General features: G+C 43.2%; 1 protein-coding gene across 8 annotated transcripts in view; it reads right to left on the reverse strand.

The window, feature by feature from the left end:
- PDE5A (phosphodiesterase 5A) overlaps positions 1-17,331 on the reverse strand; it is a 639,000-nt gene that overhangs the window by 141,026 nt on the left and 480,643 nt on the right. For 5 of the 8 annotated variants that reach the window (XM_069230181.1, XM_069230180.1, XM_069230177.1 and 2 more), the window contains 2 exons: positions 9,352-9,527; positions 1,610-1,669 (listed from right to left, as the gene is read on the reverse strand). In XM_069230181.1, coding sequence (XP_069086282.1) covers positions 1,610-1,669; positions 9,352-9,527 — 236 coding nt within the window. The remainder of the gene's footprint in view (positions 1-1,609; positions 1,670-9,351; positions 9,528-17,331) is intronic. The other 3 variants (XM_069230182.1, XM_069230178.1, XM_069230176.1) reach the window with 1 other exon arrangement.

Here is a 17,331-nt window from a genome sequence, read left to right on the forward strand (position 1 = left end):
TTATTAATGAATACTTAAAAAGCAAATGCTACTAACACTGTTAAGTTGCAGCCACTAGAGGCTGAAAAGATGACATCCAATTAATTGCTGCTAGAATGCAAGTAACTCATGATTACTCCCTAGGGTATTGGGCAAGATATCATGAACAAGAGTGTATTATAAAAGTTTTCCGGTCCGATTGAAGAGTAATCGAAATCATTAAAAACGTACTGTTTCACCTTACTCAATGTTCCTCAGGGCTACTTATGTTATAAAACAAAGCGCAATTACAGGGAGGTTTAAGTGAAAAGGAATAGCCGGCAATTCTCACCTTAGCTGATAGATTCCTCTCTGACTGAAATAGACATCTTATTTCAATGATTAAGTATGTATGTATTTATTTGTTTATTTATTTATGGCATTTACTGAGTGAAACCCTAGCTGCAGGTGCAGTGGACGCTTTCCATACATTATTTCAATGCACAGAACATTTAAAACATCAGCTTCCCCCAAAAAAAGCTATACCTACTTAAGGCAAGCATTGTAAGTTGGCCTACCTATAAGGATGGAAAACTAGGTTGTACTATAGAATATTGCCTCCCAGAATATCGACCTACAAGAATATGAACAGAATACTGAGGCACAAAATATGGTATATGCATATATGGAAGTACACATTTGCTATTTATAAATCCACCATTATGTACCCTGATTTAAAATATGTGTACTATATATATATATATATATATATATGTATATATACACACACACTTGAAGAAACAAAGGTTACAGGGACTTTACAGTTAGGTTCTGAATTTACTCGCACAAAACCAGAGTTATTTCAAGTAACTATAACTAGATGGTGATCCGCAGGGGCTAACAAAGCAGTTAACAAGCACCTGCAGGTAGAATATCAGCTCAGCAGTTTTCTACCTAAATTACTTCTAACTTGTGCTGTGTTCGGGCTGCCAGGATTTCCATTAATACAGCAGGCTTCATGCTACCGAGAGGAGGACTTGGCCATCCAGTGTTTGTGTTTGAAAGTTATCTACCCGTGGTGGGCTGCCGAGCTGTACCACATTTATCGGGCCCCGCACGGCATTAACTTTTATAGTCTGTTTACACAAGTGCTTTCGCTTTCCGCTCTCTATTAGAACATTATCCGGTGGTTTGCTTTCTTCACTCCCAGAGCTGCAGCGTGGAAGGAGGCCTTATTCTGTTAACAGCAAGGTCACAGCAGGGGAATTCGCAGCTCTCTGCCAGCACTCTTCCGGGTCTGCAGTCGGTGCCAAGAGAGGGACATGACTGTGTAGTGCTTTCAGAAAAATAACTTTATTAGGTTTGCTGCTGGAGTCAGTTTTTTGGGGGGTAATGTACACTTTCAGTGGACGATTTCATTTGGTAAAACATTGACCTGAAAGGACCAACAGCTAAGCCCGTCAGGCAAATCATACAGGTCTGGAAGGATGAAAATATTTGACAAGCCCAAAAGTGAACCACAAACCACAGAATAGGTTCATGCAGTATCTGAAAAAATAAAACCGACTTAAAAGGCGAAGAAAAGCTACTTTAAAACTTCCTGTTTTAAAATTTCAACTGAATGTTTTAAAGGAAAATAAATATGTTTTACCGCTGTTACCTGCAGCTCCCTCGTCTCTTCCTCTGCAGCAGAAGCGTGATAAGAGAGAACCTGAGAAATAGAGGTTGAGTTAAAACAAACTCCTAATAAAGGCGTGGAAACAAGAAGAGTGCAAAAGGGAAATAACAAAAAAACAAAACAGTAAACTGTAGCGGCTGAAATCACGTGGTTAATATTATGGTGGTTTTGAATATCTGTAAAACGGATCTAAACATGTGGCGTTATACATTCATTTAAAGGCACAATCCTTTTCCAAGATATTGGAATACAATATACATGGATATCACTATCAGAGCAAGTAACTCAAAGAAGTGGTTCTTGTACTCCTCCCATACCAAGAGGGCTATTTGGACATCCCAAACGGCACAGGAACCTTTGTTTTTTAACAACATGGAAATGAAAGAAATTAGAGAGAGGCAAATCTATCACACCTGAGTGTACCTCCTCTCAACCTAAACAACCCATGGCTTGCCCATACCTTTAAGTTCCTGTTGTGTAGTTTATAAGGAACTAAAGAGGATAAAGACAAAACAATGTCAGGCAATACATCTGAAGTAGGGGTGGTTTAGGACTAAGGTCAAAAAACCACTACAGTAAATTAAGATTACAGTAGAGATAAGGTTTGGGAGTAGGAGGAGGCAACATTCAGATCAGCTAAATGACTGCATCATAAATAATTTTAAAAATGATTTGCACAAGCAGGGCATACATTTATGTGCTGATGTGTAATGCTCATGCATTCAGAGAAGCCCATGTGACTGCCCTGGCGATATTTTCTGGGGAGAAAGTATTGATAGGGTTGCAGGTGAATAAAAATGAGACCTGCTGTCAAAGACTTCAGTACATCCAGTTGAGGACTACATTTACAGTCCCACTTTTAAACGGTTTACATTTTACTCAAACCAAACCAGCTTTAATCTTTCTACAATTGTTATCACGAGGATCCACTCTCAAATTGGTCTATTCCCTCCTCATAGGAAGAACCCAAATGGTTAGGCTGCCACCCTTCACATTGGTGACCAAGGAGCTGATATGCAAGACCCCACATGGATCATCCCTCAGTCCCACCCTTTTTAACATATACATGACACACCTGCCAACATTCCCCGATCACAAGACATCACTGTCATCTCCAGTACCAATAACACCCAACTCATACTCTCCCTGACAGACAACAACTACCATCAGAACCATCAGAACCAACTTCTCCAACTACATGACCATGGTAGCAGACTGGATGGCAACCAACTGCCTGAAGCTCAACTCCAACAAACAATAGTACTGGTCTTCAGCAACAAGACCTCCCCATGGGATACCACTTGGAGGTTGTCAGATCTAGAACCAGCACACACAGCCCATGCAAGAAACCTAGTTAGCATCGTAGGCAACAAGCTAAACATGGCAGCTCAACTCAATGCAGTGTACACCTCCTGTTTCCACATCCTATGCATGCTGCAGAAGTTCTTCAAATGGTTGCCTCAGAACACTAGTCGGACAGTCACACAAGCACTCCTTACCAGCAGGCTGGACTATGGCGACACTCTCTACACCGGAATCTCCAAACTATTCCTACACAGATTCCAGACCTCCCAGAACACCACCGCAAGACTCATACTTGACCTTCCATGCCACACAAAAATCACACTGCTCCTCAGGAAGCTCACCCATTCACAAATGCAGCCAATTCAAACTTCAAAAGCACATATACAAAGCACTACTCAACACTGGACTAGAATACCTGAACAGCTGCAGACACCTTCACCAATCCGCCAGATACCTACTCTGCCTCACTCTCACTTGTACACACTCCCGCATCTACAAAAGCAAAACTGGAGGTCACTCATTATTATACATCACACTCAAGATAGAATATGACATCCCACTACATATCAAAGCCTCCTCCCCCCCTCTTGAGTTCAGCAAGAAGCTGAAAACCTGACGCTTCATATATGCACCTTGGGTACCACACAACTACACATATGCCAAAGCACCTGGATAGCCTTTCGCTGATTAGAACGATATAACAATCAGAATAACATAACATAACAACCTAACATCTACAAAGCACATTTGTTTCTCTATGGCTGGTTTTCTGAGAGAGGCTATCAAATTGAGGCTATCAATGAATTGTCATTCGGCCTAAATTCTGTGGGAAGATTTTTTTATTTTACAGTTTTTTATTGTGTGGCTTTTTAATCAATGTACCTGGGTTTCAGCATGCTTTTATTGTTTTACTATTATGTATATTTATTGTAACTCATAAACCCAATAGGTCATTCCAGACCATTCCACTAGGACCCACCATACTATGCAGCAGCAGACAGCAAAACGTTCTTCAGATGGTTCCAAATGCCCCTGGGACTGGCTAAATGTAGTAGGAGTCTGTTATGCAATTCAGTTTCTTCTTTGCAGTAGACCAATAAGGCAATCCATTGTTTATATATGGGGGTTCTTCCTCTGCCCCAATAATAGGAAACCAGTCGTTTTGCTAGTAGTAGTGCCAGAGTGGCATAGCATCAGTGAGAGGGTGGTGTCTGCCTTCCACACCTAGTAGCATCACACAGGGATTGGTGGGCAGCTCATGTCCAATCATCACAGTGATGACCTCCTGCCAATAAGATTGTACGTCACTACATGTCTATGAGAGGTGTAAAAAAACTGCATTGTCCTGCCCACATCTATATTATCTCAAGCTCTGCCACAGACCATATTGACATAAAGATTTCGGTGTGTGATGAATAGTCTATGTGTAAGGAGTATTTTCAATAGGAGAGCACAGTCAATGTTGAATCGATAACCTTGTATAATATTACAAAGAGTCTTGACTTCCTGCATTTGTCAGCCAATCTGGATATCATCTTCTCTTTAACTGATTCTCTGCTTACTAAGGATTAGCTGTTCAGTGGTCTTTGAGGCTCATCCAAACATTAAGGAGATTCTAGCGGTGAAGATAACTCAAGTGTAAAAGCTTGTAAATTAAACTTAGGTTGTATGCATAGCTCAGACACTAATTCCACTTTCTCTAACTAGTAAAGTAGGATCTTGAAATCTAATGCGCTGGATTTAGGACAAATGCACTCTTAAAAAATTGTATTAAATCATGGAGCCTCAAAGACCCATTTTCATGATCGGAAGTCCTTGAACTTCCCATTTTTTCCAACCGAATGACTCAGTAAGAAGTACACACAGCGATTACAGAATCAAAGAAGAACTGCCAGGATTCCATATGTGCCTACTAAATGACTACACGGACACACTGTCAGATAGGTAGGACAGTCTGTACACAGTGAGTGGTTTTATATGTGAGGCAACAGGGCTAGTGGGTTCTTGAAACGATTCCTATTGTCAGGCAAGCTTAAGACATAGGGCCAAATTTAAGAAAAGTGGTGCTGCATCCAATGCTTCCAAATGTTTGACGCAATTGATGTACTGTGCAAGATTAGCACCAAAATGTTGGCACTAATCCTGCAGAGCACACGGGGACCATTGAAAACAAACATATGCCCCCTTTTAAAGTCCACTCTGTGCATGCGTTAAAAATAGCCCCTAGAAATGGCGCCCCCTTTCATACATTATGTCTGGTTCAGCCATAATTTGGTGCTAGGGGTTACAAAGTGTAACTATGGCGCAGAGAATTTGGCCTCGTTGGGCCACATTAGCATCATAAACAATGACGCCAATGAGGCACAAGGAGGCGCTAGGCCCTCTTAAATGTGGACCTTAGGCCCATATTTATACTTTTTTAGCACTGCATTTGCACTGCTTTTTAACGCAAAAGCAGCACAAACATACAAAATACAACTGTATTTTGTAAGTTTGCGCCGCTTTTGCGTAAAAAAATGATGCAAATGCGGCGCTAAAAAAGTATAAATATGGGCCTTAGTGTCCTTGACATACGTGTTTAAATCCATAGACACAAAGAAAGCTTTGTGCGATTTCATGCTGCTTTGTAAGAATGTATTTCTAACCCTTACAAATTTAAATAGTATCTTTACTGTTACGGGTATTTTGCCCAAGTCATCACTTTAATGAAATTAGTAGATGTATACATTAATTCATGGGAACATCTTGATACATTCTGATACTATGAATTAGATCGTTTAGAAAGGGACTGTATAGGGAATGATAAATGAGCCTGGTTGGCTAACAGAACCCTTTACCATTTGTAGGATGATGGAGCTAAACCATTGAGGGAATGACAATAAAGCTATGTACAGAATCCAAAAGCTAAAACAGCTGTATGAAACATTTTCAATTAGCAATAGTCTCTGCAGAGGGACTGAATCTATTACAGCCACTGATACACACATAAGGTCAGAAAACTGGCTAACTCAAATGTGCTTTCTGCACGGATTCCACTATAACTCTCTGCTCCAATCTGATACACCCCATCACACAATGCTATTGGCCAAACACGACAATGTGGCCGGACTTCAGAATTTGGGCATTCAAAATAAAGCTTTGGATTGGATTGTGATCTCATCATCTTCCTGCAACCTCCATATCATATTAGCTTGAGACTGGAGTCTATTAACTTCAACCACTCCTCTTCAACATCTACCTCAGCCATCTCAGTGGGTTGATTCAATCTTTCAGTCTTATCTGCTATATGCATGCAGATGACATTTAGATTATCCCTAAATTCCAGGTTCCTAGTGACACAGTGTCTTCAAAGCTGGTACCCTGTTTAACTACTGCCAAACACTGGATGGATGCTAAACCTCTCAAACTCAACCCAGATAAAACAGGAATTCTCTTATGTGAAAACTAATATGAAAGGCATATCTGCATAGCATATGGTTAACAGAGTGGTGGCTTGCGGTGCTAACAGCAAGTAACATATGTTTATTATTAGCCAAGTCAATGGTACTCATTTAATTGACCTCAGTGAGCTCCCAGGATTCAAGCCAGTGACCCTGGCATCAGACACAGATCTCTATAGTAGATGTATTAGTCCACTGAGTCAATACACATAACACATAACACTAACACAAGATATTCCTGTCTCGCCCACATGCATACAAGAAGAACTTCCTTAAACAACACAGTAAAAAAGCTTACGGATCTTAGATAAGAATCCCCTACAGACACTACAGTGCAATTGTCTTTGTATCTATGAGAATCCAAAACAGATTGTCTCCTATCTAAGTTCCCACAGAGTTCAAGCCACAGCTGCACTGCTTCTGTTTTTGGCTGGAGTATGTAATCTGTATTTATCTAGAAACACAAACATTTCAATGAGAGGATGCACACTCAGCAGCAAGGCTACTTGCACCTTACACTCTTGGATCACATTTCTCCAGCACTTCTGACAGCATTGGCTTCCAGTCTGTCATTGGATTGCCTTCAAGTCACTGAGATATTTCACGAAGCTCTCCAAGGAATCAGGCCAAGTTTCCTCCAAAACCATTTTGGACCAACCACCATAGATGCAGTGTTTATTTCAAAACAGTCTTACAAATTCAGGTTCAACATTTCTACAAAATCAGACTCAGACACTGTTCTTTCTCCGTGCAGACACCATGATTAGGGACTCTCTCCCCATTCAATTAAGAAGATTACAAAAACATATTGCCGCCAGCAAGGCCATAAATACAGGAAGACTATTGAAGTTTCAGATCTCTGAGTGATCTTTAGTCCCATCGACTAGTGAGATACACTAACCTTTCTGGAAAACCAAGCACCCCAAACAGCAATAACCAGATACATACCAGAAACCCTAGCAAAGCCTTTAAGGACATACTAATGTATCCTAATCTGGGTAGCACACAATGCAGTAACCCAGGGACCAGGTATGCTGCATAAATGTTGCATGAAGCATACTCTCTCACCTTTCTCATGCATTGTAGACACCAACACTCCTACCAGTAGTGACATGTTTGCCACAACACAACCAGACCACATGTCAAGACCTTTCAAACCACACCCCCAACTCTTCTAACACAACATACTACAACCACACACTCTCTAATCATACACACAGGTACACATGTAATTACTATGAACAGCTTAAGTACTACGATGCCACCGGAGGAAAGGCTGTGAATAATGGAAATGCTAGTTATCATGGCTTGTAAATTTGTAGTTGTAATTCATAGACAGACCTGTCTCTTTTAGGGCCCTGAGATAATGGAACGAGAAGGTCCTGTGAAAATCTGACGAACTCATAGCAGTAACTGGTTTTAGCATTTAAAAGAACTAAAGTCCAGAATTAGATAACTTATTTCAGCTTGGCCAATGATAATGTTGACAGGACAAACCTATAGATAAATGGTGGGGCAAGGTGGAGGCAGTTTGGAGCAAGAACTAGCCTTGACACTATGTTCAATCACTTTATTTCAAACACTGGCATTGTGTATTGTTTGTGTTACAGTGTTTGATGCTCCATTAAACAAGTACTGAGATTGCTTACCCTCACGTGATGGGAGAGTCAGACCCCCATCTCCTCCTTACCACCCATCACCATTTCAGAGAGGTCAAAGTATAACGCTTAGTAGGTGTATTATTGGAGCTATGCACAGACAGTGGTACCATGGAGGCACTGCTGAGATCACAAACAATCTCTGATTTAAGCAAGTCATTCTGACTGAGTGTGGCTGTGTTGGATTAAGTCTGTGATGTAAAAGATATCAAAAGTATTGCAAACGACATTTAGTTCTGAATGTTCAGCAAGTGTTTTTAGACCATTGTTAATGACAAAGTGCTTATCAGCCATATTTGCATAGTAAATGCTATCCATATTGACAGGGTAAATATTATGAAAGAAGTATAATGTGCTGTGCAAATGGCTTATCCTCAGCTTAATGACTGCACTATGCTTTCCAATCTGGACAGAAACATGATTAAAATTGAAGTCAGTGAGCCTTATTTTTTATTCAAGCTTGTACTCTTTATGGTTATGTTTGCGTCCATGTTGAAAAGATTACGTGTATGCTCCCTACAGAGACAGAGATCCAATACTCAGAAAACATGGGGCCCAGTTTGACATGACTAGTCTGTCACATTTGGCACTCAAATTTGTAGTGTGGTAAAAAATGAGCAATATAGTGGACGTGAACCTGCCATGAAATTCTACATCGACTGCGTAATAATTAAAATTATTTAGCTCCCTACTGACTAGCTACAGAATTGTGAAAACATGTTGTCGTGTTCTTATGTGTGATGTTCCTCTTTTGACAGAACAAGGGCAGGCTAGTTTTGTATACAAGTGTCTTTGTATCATGTACGCATTTGTAGGGCAGAAGCTTTTCTCCTTAGAGACTTGTCATACTCGAGAGATCATTTAGGTCTTGTTTCAAACTGGCCCTCTGAGAGTATTCTTCCACTTTCGCCTAGGTAATTGCTGACCGAGGAAGTAGTATTTTAAAACAACAAAATGCGGTGGTTAAATATGTTTTGCAATAGTGCTTTTATGAAGTTTACAAATAAGTTGTCCCTATTCTGTTTTTTGAAGTTTATTGTAGTCTACTTGAAATAGGATTTTACCCCTGCGTGTAAGAAGTGATACTATTCTCTCACTTCACAGAGAGGGGGCGCTGAAATGGCAGAGGACATAGATGATGTGGACCTTATATTATCCATTTTATGTCCTGTGGCCAATCTTTTCAGAAGCCATCTAGGATTTTACCATGCACTCGAGCTGTATGGATGTACAATGACTGGGCTGCATGCACATGCAGATGGAAATGCACCAGACCTTCAATGAAGAAATAGATGTGACATTTTGGACTTACCTCCAATGTTACCATCTGCTTGGCCATGGCTCTCTCAACAAATTCATACATTTGAGTATTCTGGATCCCCAAGCCACAAAAGATGGCAAACGCTTCCAGAAACTGCTCGTCATTTCTATTGAAAGCCTTGATGACTCCGGTGTTCTCTTCCCTCTTGTTGACAAGTTGACACACTCCTGTTATTAGAAAGGGTTGATATTAGTCATTTCATGCAGTTCCAACATGGTAAGTGACAATATAATATGAACTTTTTTTTAATTTGAATGTTGTATTGAGCTACATGGTCCATACAGAACATAACAAGAAAGCAAAGATACAAACAGAACAGGCAGAGCAAAACATTAGCAGCAGATCTTGAAAGAAAAAAATTAAAGAAAACAATGCAGCAGGGCTACTAGCAGTTACAGATTGTAGCACCGCAGGTCAACAGTACACTAACATGCATATACAATAAACTACTAGTTTCAGGTGGTAGTGTGCCTCTGTGATCAGCATGTGTCAGCTAGAGGGCCTCCTTGTTTAGGAGGCTGTCGGTTGAGTGTGTGTGGGCCGCGTCACTGTAGGGGGGAATGTTCACGTGGTTGGGGGCTAGGGGTATCTTGGAGGATTCTATAAGTGAAGAGAGATAGGTGGCAAACGGGGGTCAAATATCTACCAGCGAGAGCTCTGTGGCACTGTGGCATCAACACCCAATGTACAGTAAGTTGGTTGTGGCAATAGGTCACATCACATAGTGAGCTACCCAGTCGCGATGCAGGGCAGAAGCCCCAGTGCATCACAACTCTGCGCTTTGCTACGAGTAGCAGCACTGCAGTTAGGAAAGTCACTGAAATTGCCCAAAAGAGCTATCAGCGGGTTCTTCTGAGGGCAATAGCCAATAATCAAAGCAATGGCAGCATAGGCAATGGTCCAGAAATGGGCCACCACAGGGCAGTCCCACGTCAGGTGAATAAATGAAGCATTTTCTGCTTCACATCTGTAGCAGACTGCATCTTCAGAGAAAATCATGAGATGCATCTGAGCAGCAGTGCTGTAAATTTTGTGGAGACATACATATATTAATACACATACTTTCCTGTAGTGCAGCAAGCCACCTTGTTATGCTGCATGAAAGGGAAAGGTCAAGAATGAGCCGTACCCCACATTATATGGTGCATTCCTGTCCTTTTCTTGCACTGGCACCCTTATGGCTGTCTAACAACAATGCCTTGTGCCATGGTGCAAGGGTGCCTGCATTGTAGGCAGGACTGTTTTGTGCAGGAAGGAGCACTTTCTTGCACAAAAACAATCCTTACAGGCATTTTCCTCTTTCAAAGTGTGCTCAAAATGCACACTTAGAAAGAGGAAACAATGAAAAGGCAGAGCATTTTGACGCAATACCAGTTTTACCTGTGTTGGTAAATCTGGGAATGCGCCAAAAACTCAGGGTGGATCCGTGGGAACATCCACACTTCACAGACAGAACTCTTTCCTAGGGCAGAGTAATGCAAGGCAGAGAGTTGTGCTGGCTTGTGTTATCATAGATTTATCAAGCCATGTAGGGCCTTGCTAGGTGGCCTTGTGTGGCTTGATAAATCTTACTTAGGTTTTGCATCACCCTTGCGCCCCACTGCGTGGCGCAACGGTGACACAAACCATTATTAAATATGCCCCTGAATGTGTGGCAGGTGCAGTCTATTATTGGGAGAGAGTTCAGTAGGCAGCCTGCTGCAATAGCGCCACTGTGCCATGGTGAGGGGGGAGCGAGGTTTGGCTTCCCAACTGAGATAGGCTCTGAGAGTGCATATGGGTGAATTCTCATGCATGATCGTGTATATGCCTGTAATCAGTTTACGAGGGGATTGGTTGGTTAGTAACATATCTAATGCATGAAATGTGGTAGCAGCACTGGAGAATGTATCACTCAGAGTAGAGGGCTGTTCACAACCTAAAGTATATGAAGACATCAAGTGGGTGTGCTGTGGAAGCACAAGTATATATAGTACTGAAAGGAAATGTTCCTCTGGGCAAAAGTCAACTATCGCAAGGCACCGTAGCCGAGTTAACTGGCAGCACACTCCTTCCTCTGCAACCACCAGGAGTTGTGGGTAGCAGCTCTGAAGCACATTGGATGAGGATAAGCTGTTTAGTCGGACACCTAGGTGGTATCTGTCGCATACCCAGGCCGTGCAGGCTGCAGTATCAATTACAGTGTGAGGGGGTGGGAAGGCAGATAAATCGCAGTATGTAGTGGGCAGTGGGCTGTGTTATTTGACTTAATTGATAAGTGTGGCTCAATGAAGTCAGGTATATCCAAAAGAGCACAAATTCTGCTTGTTCACACTAGTAGTAAAGTTCTGTTTCCGGGGCACAGAGGCCCGCCTAGTTATTGCGAGGCATTGCGATGGCAAAAAGGATGGGTGATGGATGACACCCATGTCTGCTTCCCTGAGATACAGGTGAAGGGGCTCCATCTAGCGCACAGTTACATATAAAGGACCTTGATCCAGGTGACAAAGCAAGGACTAAGCCCCAGGCACTGGAGCAGCTGGAATAGAAAGGGCCACTCCAGGGAGCTGAACGTCTTAGTGCCGTTGAGTAGGATTGCCACCACACTAAGCTATGGGTTGATGGAGCGCAAACATCGTGCACAAGTTACGGGACATGCTGCACCTGAGTACAAACCCTGACTGGTGTGGGTGAACAATGTCTGGCAGCAATGATATAAGTTGAGTCATGGTCAATTTAGCAATGATTTTATTATCTACATTATTACTGACAGCAGATGGTAGGAATTGCACTGATTGGGCAGCTGCTCAAGTTTCAAGATGAGAACAATCACTGCTTGGCAGACTGTGGGGGGGCAGACTTCCCACTTGGAGAACTTCTTCATAGAGAGCTAGTAGATGGGTGTGAGGATCTGTGCATACTCTTTATAGAAGGACACCATTAGGCTATCTAACCCCAGTGCTTTGCTCCCTGGCATGCTCTGTACTGTCTGTACAATATCCTCAACTGAGAATGGGATGTTGAGATACTGCTGATGGGAAATCTAAAGCCAAAGAAGTTGGATGTAGTTTAGATGCTTGCTCAGTTGTGAAGGGTCAAGACATATTGTTGAGCTGCAGTGGTCTGCTTAGAAGGATGGCATAGCATGTTTGAAGCCCTCTGGGTCAAAATGTGAAATTTACTGGTCATCCAGTAATTCTGTTATATAATCGCAAGACCAGGGTTGGTGTAGTAGTCTAGTAAGTGTTTGGCCAGCCCTATCCCCTCACCGTAGTGCAGAGCCACAGCTTTTTTCCTCCTCATCATATTCGCTAAGTTTTGCCTGGTTGAAGCAAGAATGCCTGAGTCTCATGAGATGAAGAAAGACAGTTCAAGATTACAGATGTCAAGTTGAGCGAGCTGCGTTCGTATTACATTTAATATCCCTACCTGCAATGCATGCACCTCATATAACAACTCCGACTGCCTCGCACAGGGTGGGTACTGTGGTCACAAATTTGTCATTATGGAAGATATATTCCATGATGCTTGATCGAATTTCATCATGGAATATTGGGTCATGGAGGGTGTTTGTAGGAAGTTTGCATGAGCATGCTCGGTCACATGTGTCAAAGAAAGCGAGTTCAAGGAAGACTGGTGCATGGTCAGTAAGTGTTTGGGGGAAGTGCTTGAATGTTACGGACCAGGGGACTATGTCCTTCATTTGCAGCCAGTAGTCAATTCTGGACCAGGTATTGTTTATGGTCCCCATGCAAGTATCCTCTCTAGATGAATGTGTTTAAGTCTCCATATATCTACAAGCCCGTGGTGTCTCATTGTGAGGTGGATTTGAGCTGCTGCCCATGGCTGCAGCCATCTCATGCCGCTGGATCAGTCAAGGTGGTGGTCTAGCATGACATTGTGGAGAAGTGTGGCACAATGGTTAGAGCGGCAGACCCTGATGCAGAGATCTGGCCTGGGACCAGGGCTCAATTCCTGCCTCAGTGGGTCTTGGGCTCAATTCCCTTGGACCAGATAATTCTCACCTCAGTGCCTAATCTAATTAATGGGTCCCACTCTGGGCAATAGCTTGTTTAATCTCTGCAATGGCCCTAACAGTGCTTGGATGCCTGGCTTCACCCTGGGGGTTGCCCAGGAGTGGGTGCCTCACAGGGAAAAGCCAGGAGGGGTTCCACAGCAGTATGAGTACAGCGACTTGAGACCCTAACGGGTGAGTACTGTGCTATACAAGTGTGAAGTTTTTAGTATACGTTTACATTAAAGTCTTTTACCCGTACAACAGTGGTGTGGACTAGTAATTGCCATTTACTGACAAAAGGCCTGGACTCTGATTCTGACTGAGCCAGAGAAATATGAATATTCTGGACTACCCTTAAAGTGTAAATGTAGGATCTTGGGACCTGTGTATTCAAACTGGGTTCACAACAGTTTCATGCCATATGGGACTTTGTAGGCCTCAGGGAAGAAAAACTGAAATCTAAGGCAGATTTCCCTTTATGTGTATAATACAGTGTCACTACAGACAAAACCGTGAACCATACTGACTTTACCTATGAGTAGCAACTAATAATATATGCCCTGTCCCAGGTCAACATCTAACCTTCCAGAGTCCCCTCTGTGCCAGGCTACCTATGCGCAGTTATCCAGACTGCACATGACAGCAATCTCTCATGTGAAGTCTGCACATGTATAACCAGCCAAGAGACCCTTACCCTAGTTGTGTCGCAGAGACCTTATCTTAAATGGCAGACGCTAGTGATAAATATGCACAGTCCATTTACCATGTGATTATCATGGGTGGGACGCAAGTAGTGAGACTCACCCACAATAAAAAGTCCACACCCAGGTGACCAAAAATGCAAATAATCAGTCTGTATTAAATGGGCGGAACACAAGTGCAAAAAACCATCAAGACAGAAAAAGTTCTCTGATTGCTGTACAATTTTAAAAAATCTGTCTTTGAGTAAGAAAAGGCTAAAAGACAAAAGACACTGCACTGCTGCTAAAACACCTGACCCTTGGCTAAAGTGAGGGTGGTGGACCTTCACACAATCCCGGCCCACAACACAGTGGGAGTAGGAAAACAAATATCAACCCTTTTCCCTTGGCAAAGCAGGGGTGGGGAAAATACATTCCCTCCTCCTGGGCAAAGTGGGGAGAACAAGCATTGGCTCAGTGGAGTTGTAGAAAAAATATAACACTCGTCTTTAGGCAAGGTGGTGGTTAGCCAAACCACAAGTCCCAAGATAAGTAGTGGGGAGACTTATTAGCATATGTAATTCACAATAACATCACAGAAAGTGATGTCACAATTCACAATACACTGGCTCTAAGACAATACGGGTGGGGAAAATACTCTTTAACAAGGAGGGGGAATAAGTGTGGAAAAAATATAACCCATTACACCTTGGGAATTAAAGGAGCCAGTTAGGGCACAAGTCTTAATAAAAATAGTGGGGAGATTAATTATCATATCTAATTCACAATGACATCACAGGAAGTGATGTCACACGAAGTAATGTTGTGTCCTCATAATATTCCTCATGTAAAATGAAACCGGACTGTTTTACAGAACTAACAAAGTAAAAATATTGAAGTAATGTGAAAAACTATTTTTGGTTTGCTTTCCTTTTTTTAAAATAAATTACACATTTGCTGCATCAACGTGTATATGAGCTTAAAATTGCCAGAAAGGGACACTATTTTTAAACAGATTTGAGATGTGGCCCTGGTATTCCAACTCTCAATGTGTTTAAGGAATAACTAAACTATGCTGGTTGTGTTTTTGAACAGTAAAGGTAGCTGTTAATGCATGCCTTTTCTGCTGATATCCATCATATCCAGCCCCAAGGCACAACAGTGTGGCTAATGTGCAGTTCAGTAGGCCACAGAAGGTTTAATGCGGCGAAGTTCACTGTTCTTATTCAAATTCTTTCGAGAAGAGATTTAAAGGTAACCCTTTAATGAGTGTTTCTCACAAGTAAAGTGGATTCTGCCTGTGGGAAAGGGTTTTAAAAACACCCTGAGGCAAGATTACATGCATGCAGTATTTACAACAAGCAATGGCAAAGCCAATATATTTAGCCTATACAAGAGCTATTGGCTTTGTCAAGGTGTTTTTGCTATGTTGTACATCAGTGTGGCTGCTATTCAGTATGGCTAGAAGTTAGTGGCTTGGAGTGCCGTAGAGTGGAGTGAGGGAGTAGAGTGTTGTAGAGTGGAGTAGGGGGAGTAGATTGTCATAGAGGGAGGACAGTAGAGTTCAATAGTTCAGTGGCAGAGAGTGTTGTGGCATGGAGGGTCGTGGTGTGGAAAAGGCTGTTTGGGTTGGAGCGGACTGAGGTAGTGCGATGGATAGGAGTAGAGTGGGGTGGGGTGGATTGGATTGGTGTAGGAGTAGGGTGGATGGAAATGAAATACAGTGGGTTAGAATGGGGTAATTAAATAGGATTGTGGTGGGTGGATTGGACTGAAGTGATAGGACTAGGGTGAGCGGATTGGACTGGGTGGGGTGGATTGGATTGGGGTGGCTTTGAGTCGGGTGGTTTTGAGTGGGGTGAATTGTAGTGGGGTGGTTTAGTGGACTGGAGTGGGGTGGATTGGACTCAATTTATTTGATTGGAGTGGGGTGGACTGGAGTGGGGCATATTGGACTGGAGTGGATTGTGGAGTGGATTGGACTGCAGTTGAGTGGATGGATTGGAGTGGGGTGAGGTAGACTGGATTGGGTTGAGTGCGATGGATTGGACTAGACTGGAGAGGGGAGGACTGAAGTGAAGTGGGATGGATTGGAGTGGGGTTGACTTGATTGAATTGGGGTGGGGTAGACTGGAGTGGGATGGATTGGAGTGGGGTGGATTGGAATGGAGTAGAGTAGAGTGGACTAGATTGGGGTGGATTGGATTGGAGTGGGGTGGATTGGACTGGAGTGGGCTGGATTGGGTTGAGGTGGGGTGGCTTGAAGTGAATTGGACTGGAGTGGGGTGGGGTGGACTGGACCTGAGTGGGATGGAATTGAGTGGGTTGAAATGGAGTAGGGTGGATTGGATTGAGTGGGGTGGATCGGATTGGGGTAGACTAGACCCCGTTAGATTGCAACGGGTGGAGTGGATTGGAGTAGAATGGAATGGAGTAGGGTGGAGTGGGGCGGATTGGATTTGAGTAGTGTGGACTGGACTGTAGTGGGGTGGACTGTACTGGAGTGGGTTTAACTGGAATGGAGTGGGGGGTTGGAGTGGGGTGGACTGGAATGGAGTGGGGTGGATTGGATTGAGTGGGAGATTGGATTTGGGTGGATTTGATTGGTGCAGGTGGTTTAGACTGGTGTGGGGTGGACTGGATTGGGGTAGGTTTGCTTGGAGTGGGGTGGATCAATGTGGACTGTATTGATAGAGTGGGGTGAGTTTAGGTTAATTGAACTGGAGTGGTATGGACTGACTGGTGTGGATTGGATTGGAGTGGGGTGGACAAAACTGGGGTGGTATGAACTGGATTGGGCTAGAGTGAGGTAGATTGGAGCAGAGTGAAGTGGTGTGGAGTGGAGTGGATTGGAGTAGAGTGGGGTGAATTAGAGTACAATGGGTAGGATTGGACTAGATTGGTGTGGACTGGAGTAGAGTGTGGTGGATTGAACTAGTGTGGGGTGAGGTGGATTGGAGTGGGGTAGAGTGGATTGGGTGGAATGGAGAGGGGTGGACTGAAATGGGGTGGGGTGGATAGGAGTGGGGTGGATTGGAGTGAGGTGAACTGAACTGAGTGAGTGGGTTGGACTGGTTATGGTAAGGTGGTTTGGAGTGAGGTGGAATGCACAGAGGTGGGGTAGGGTAGATTGTTGTGGGGTGAGATGGAATGTGTGAGGTGAATTGGATTTGAGTGGGGTGGAGTGGGATGGAGAAGAGTGGAGTGAGGTAGATTGGATTGGGATGTGGTGGATTGGATTGGATGGGGCAGATTGGAACGGGGTGGACTGGAGTGGGGTGGACTGGATTTGAG

The sequence above is a fragment of the Pleurodeles waltl genome, chromosome 1_1, assembly GCF_031143425.1.
Source record: "Pleurodeles waltl isolate 20211129_DDA chromosome 1_1, aPleWal1.hap1.20221129, whole genome shotgun sequence".
Lineage (NCBI taxonomy): Eukaryota > Metazoa > Chordata > Amphibia > Caudata > Salamandridae > Pleurodeles > Pleurodeles waltl.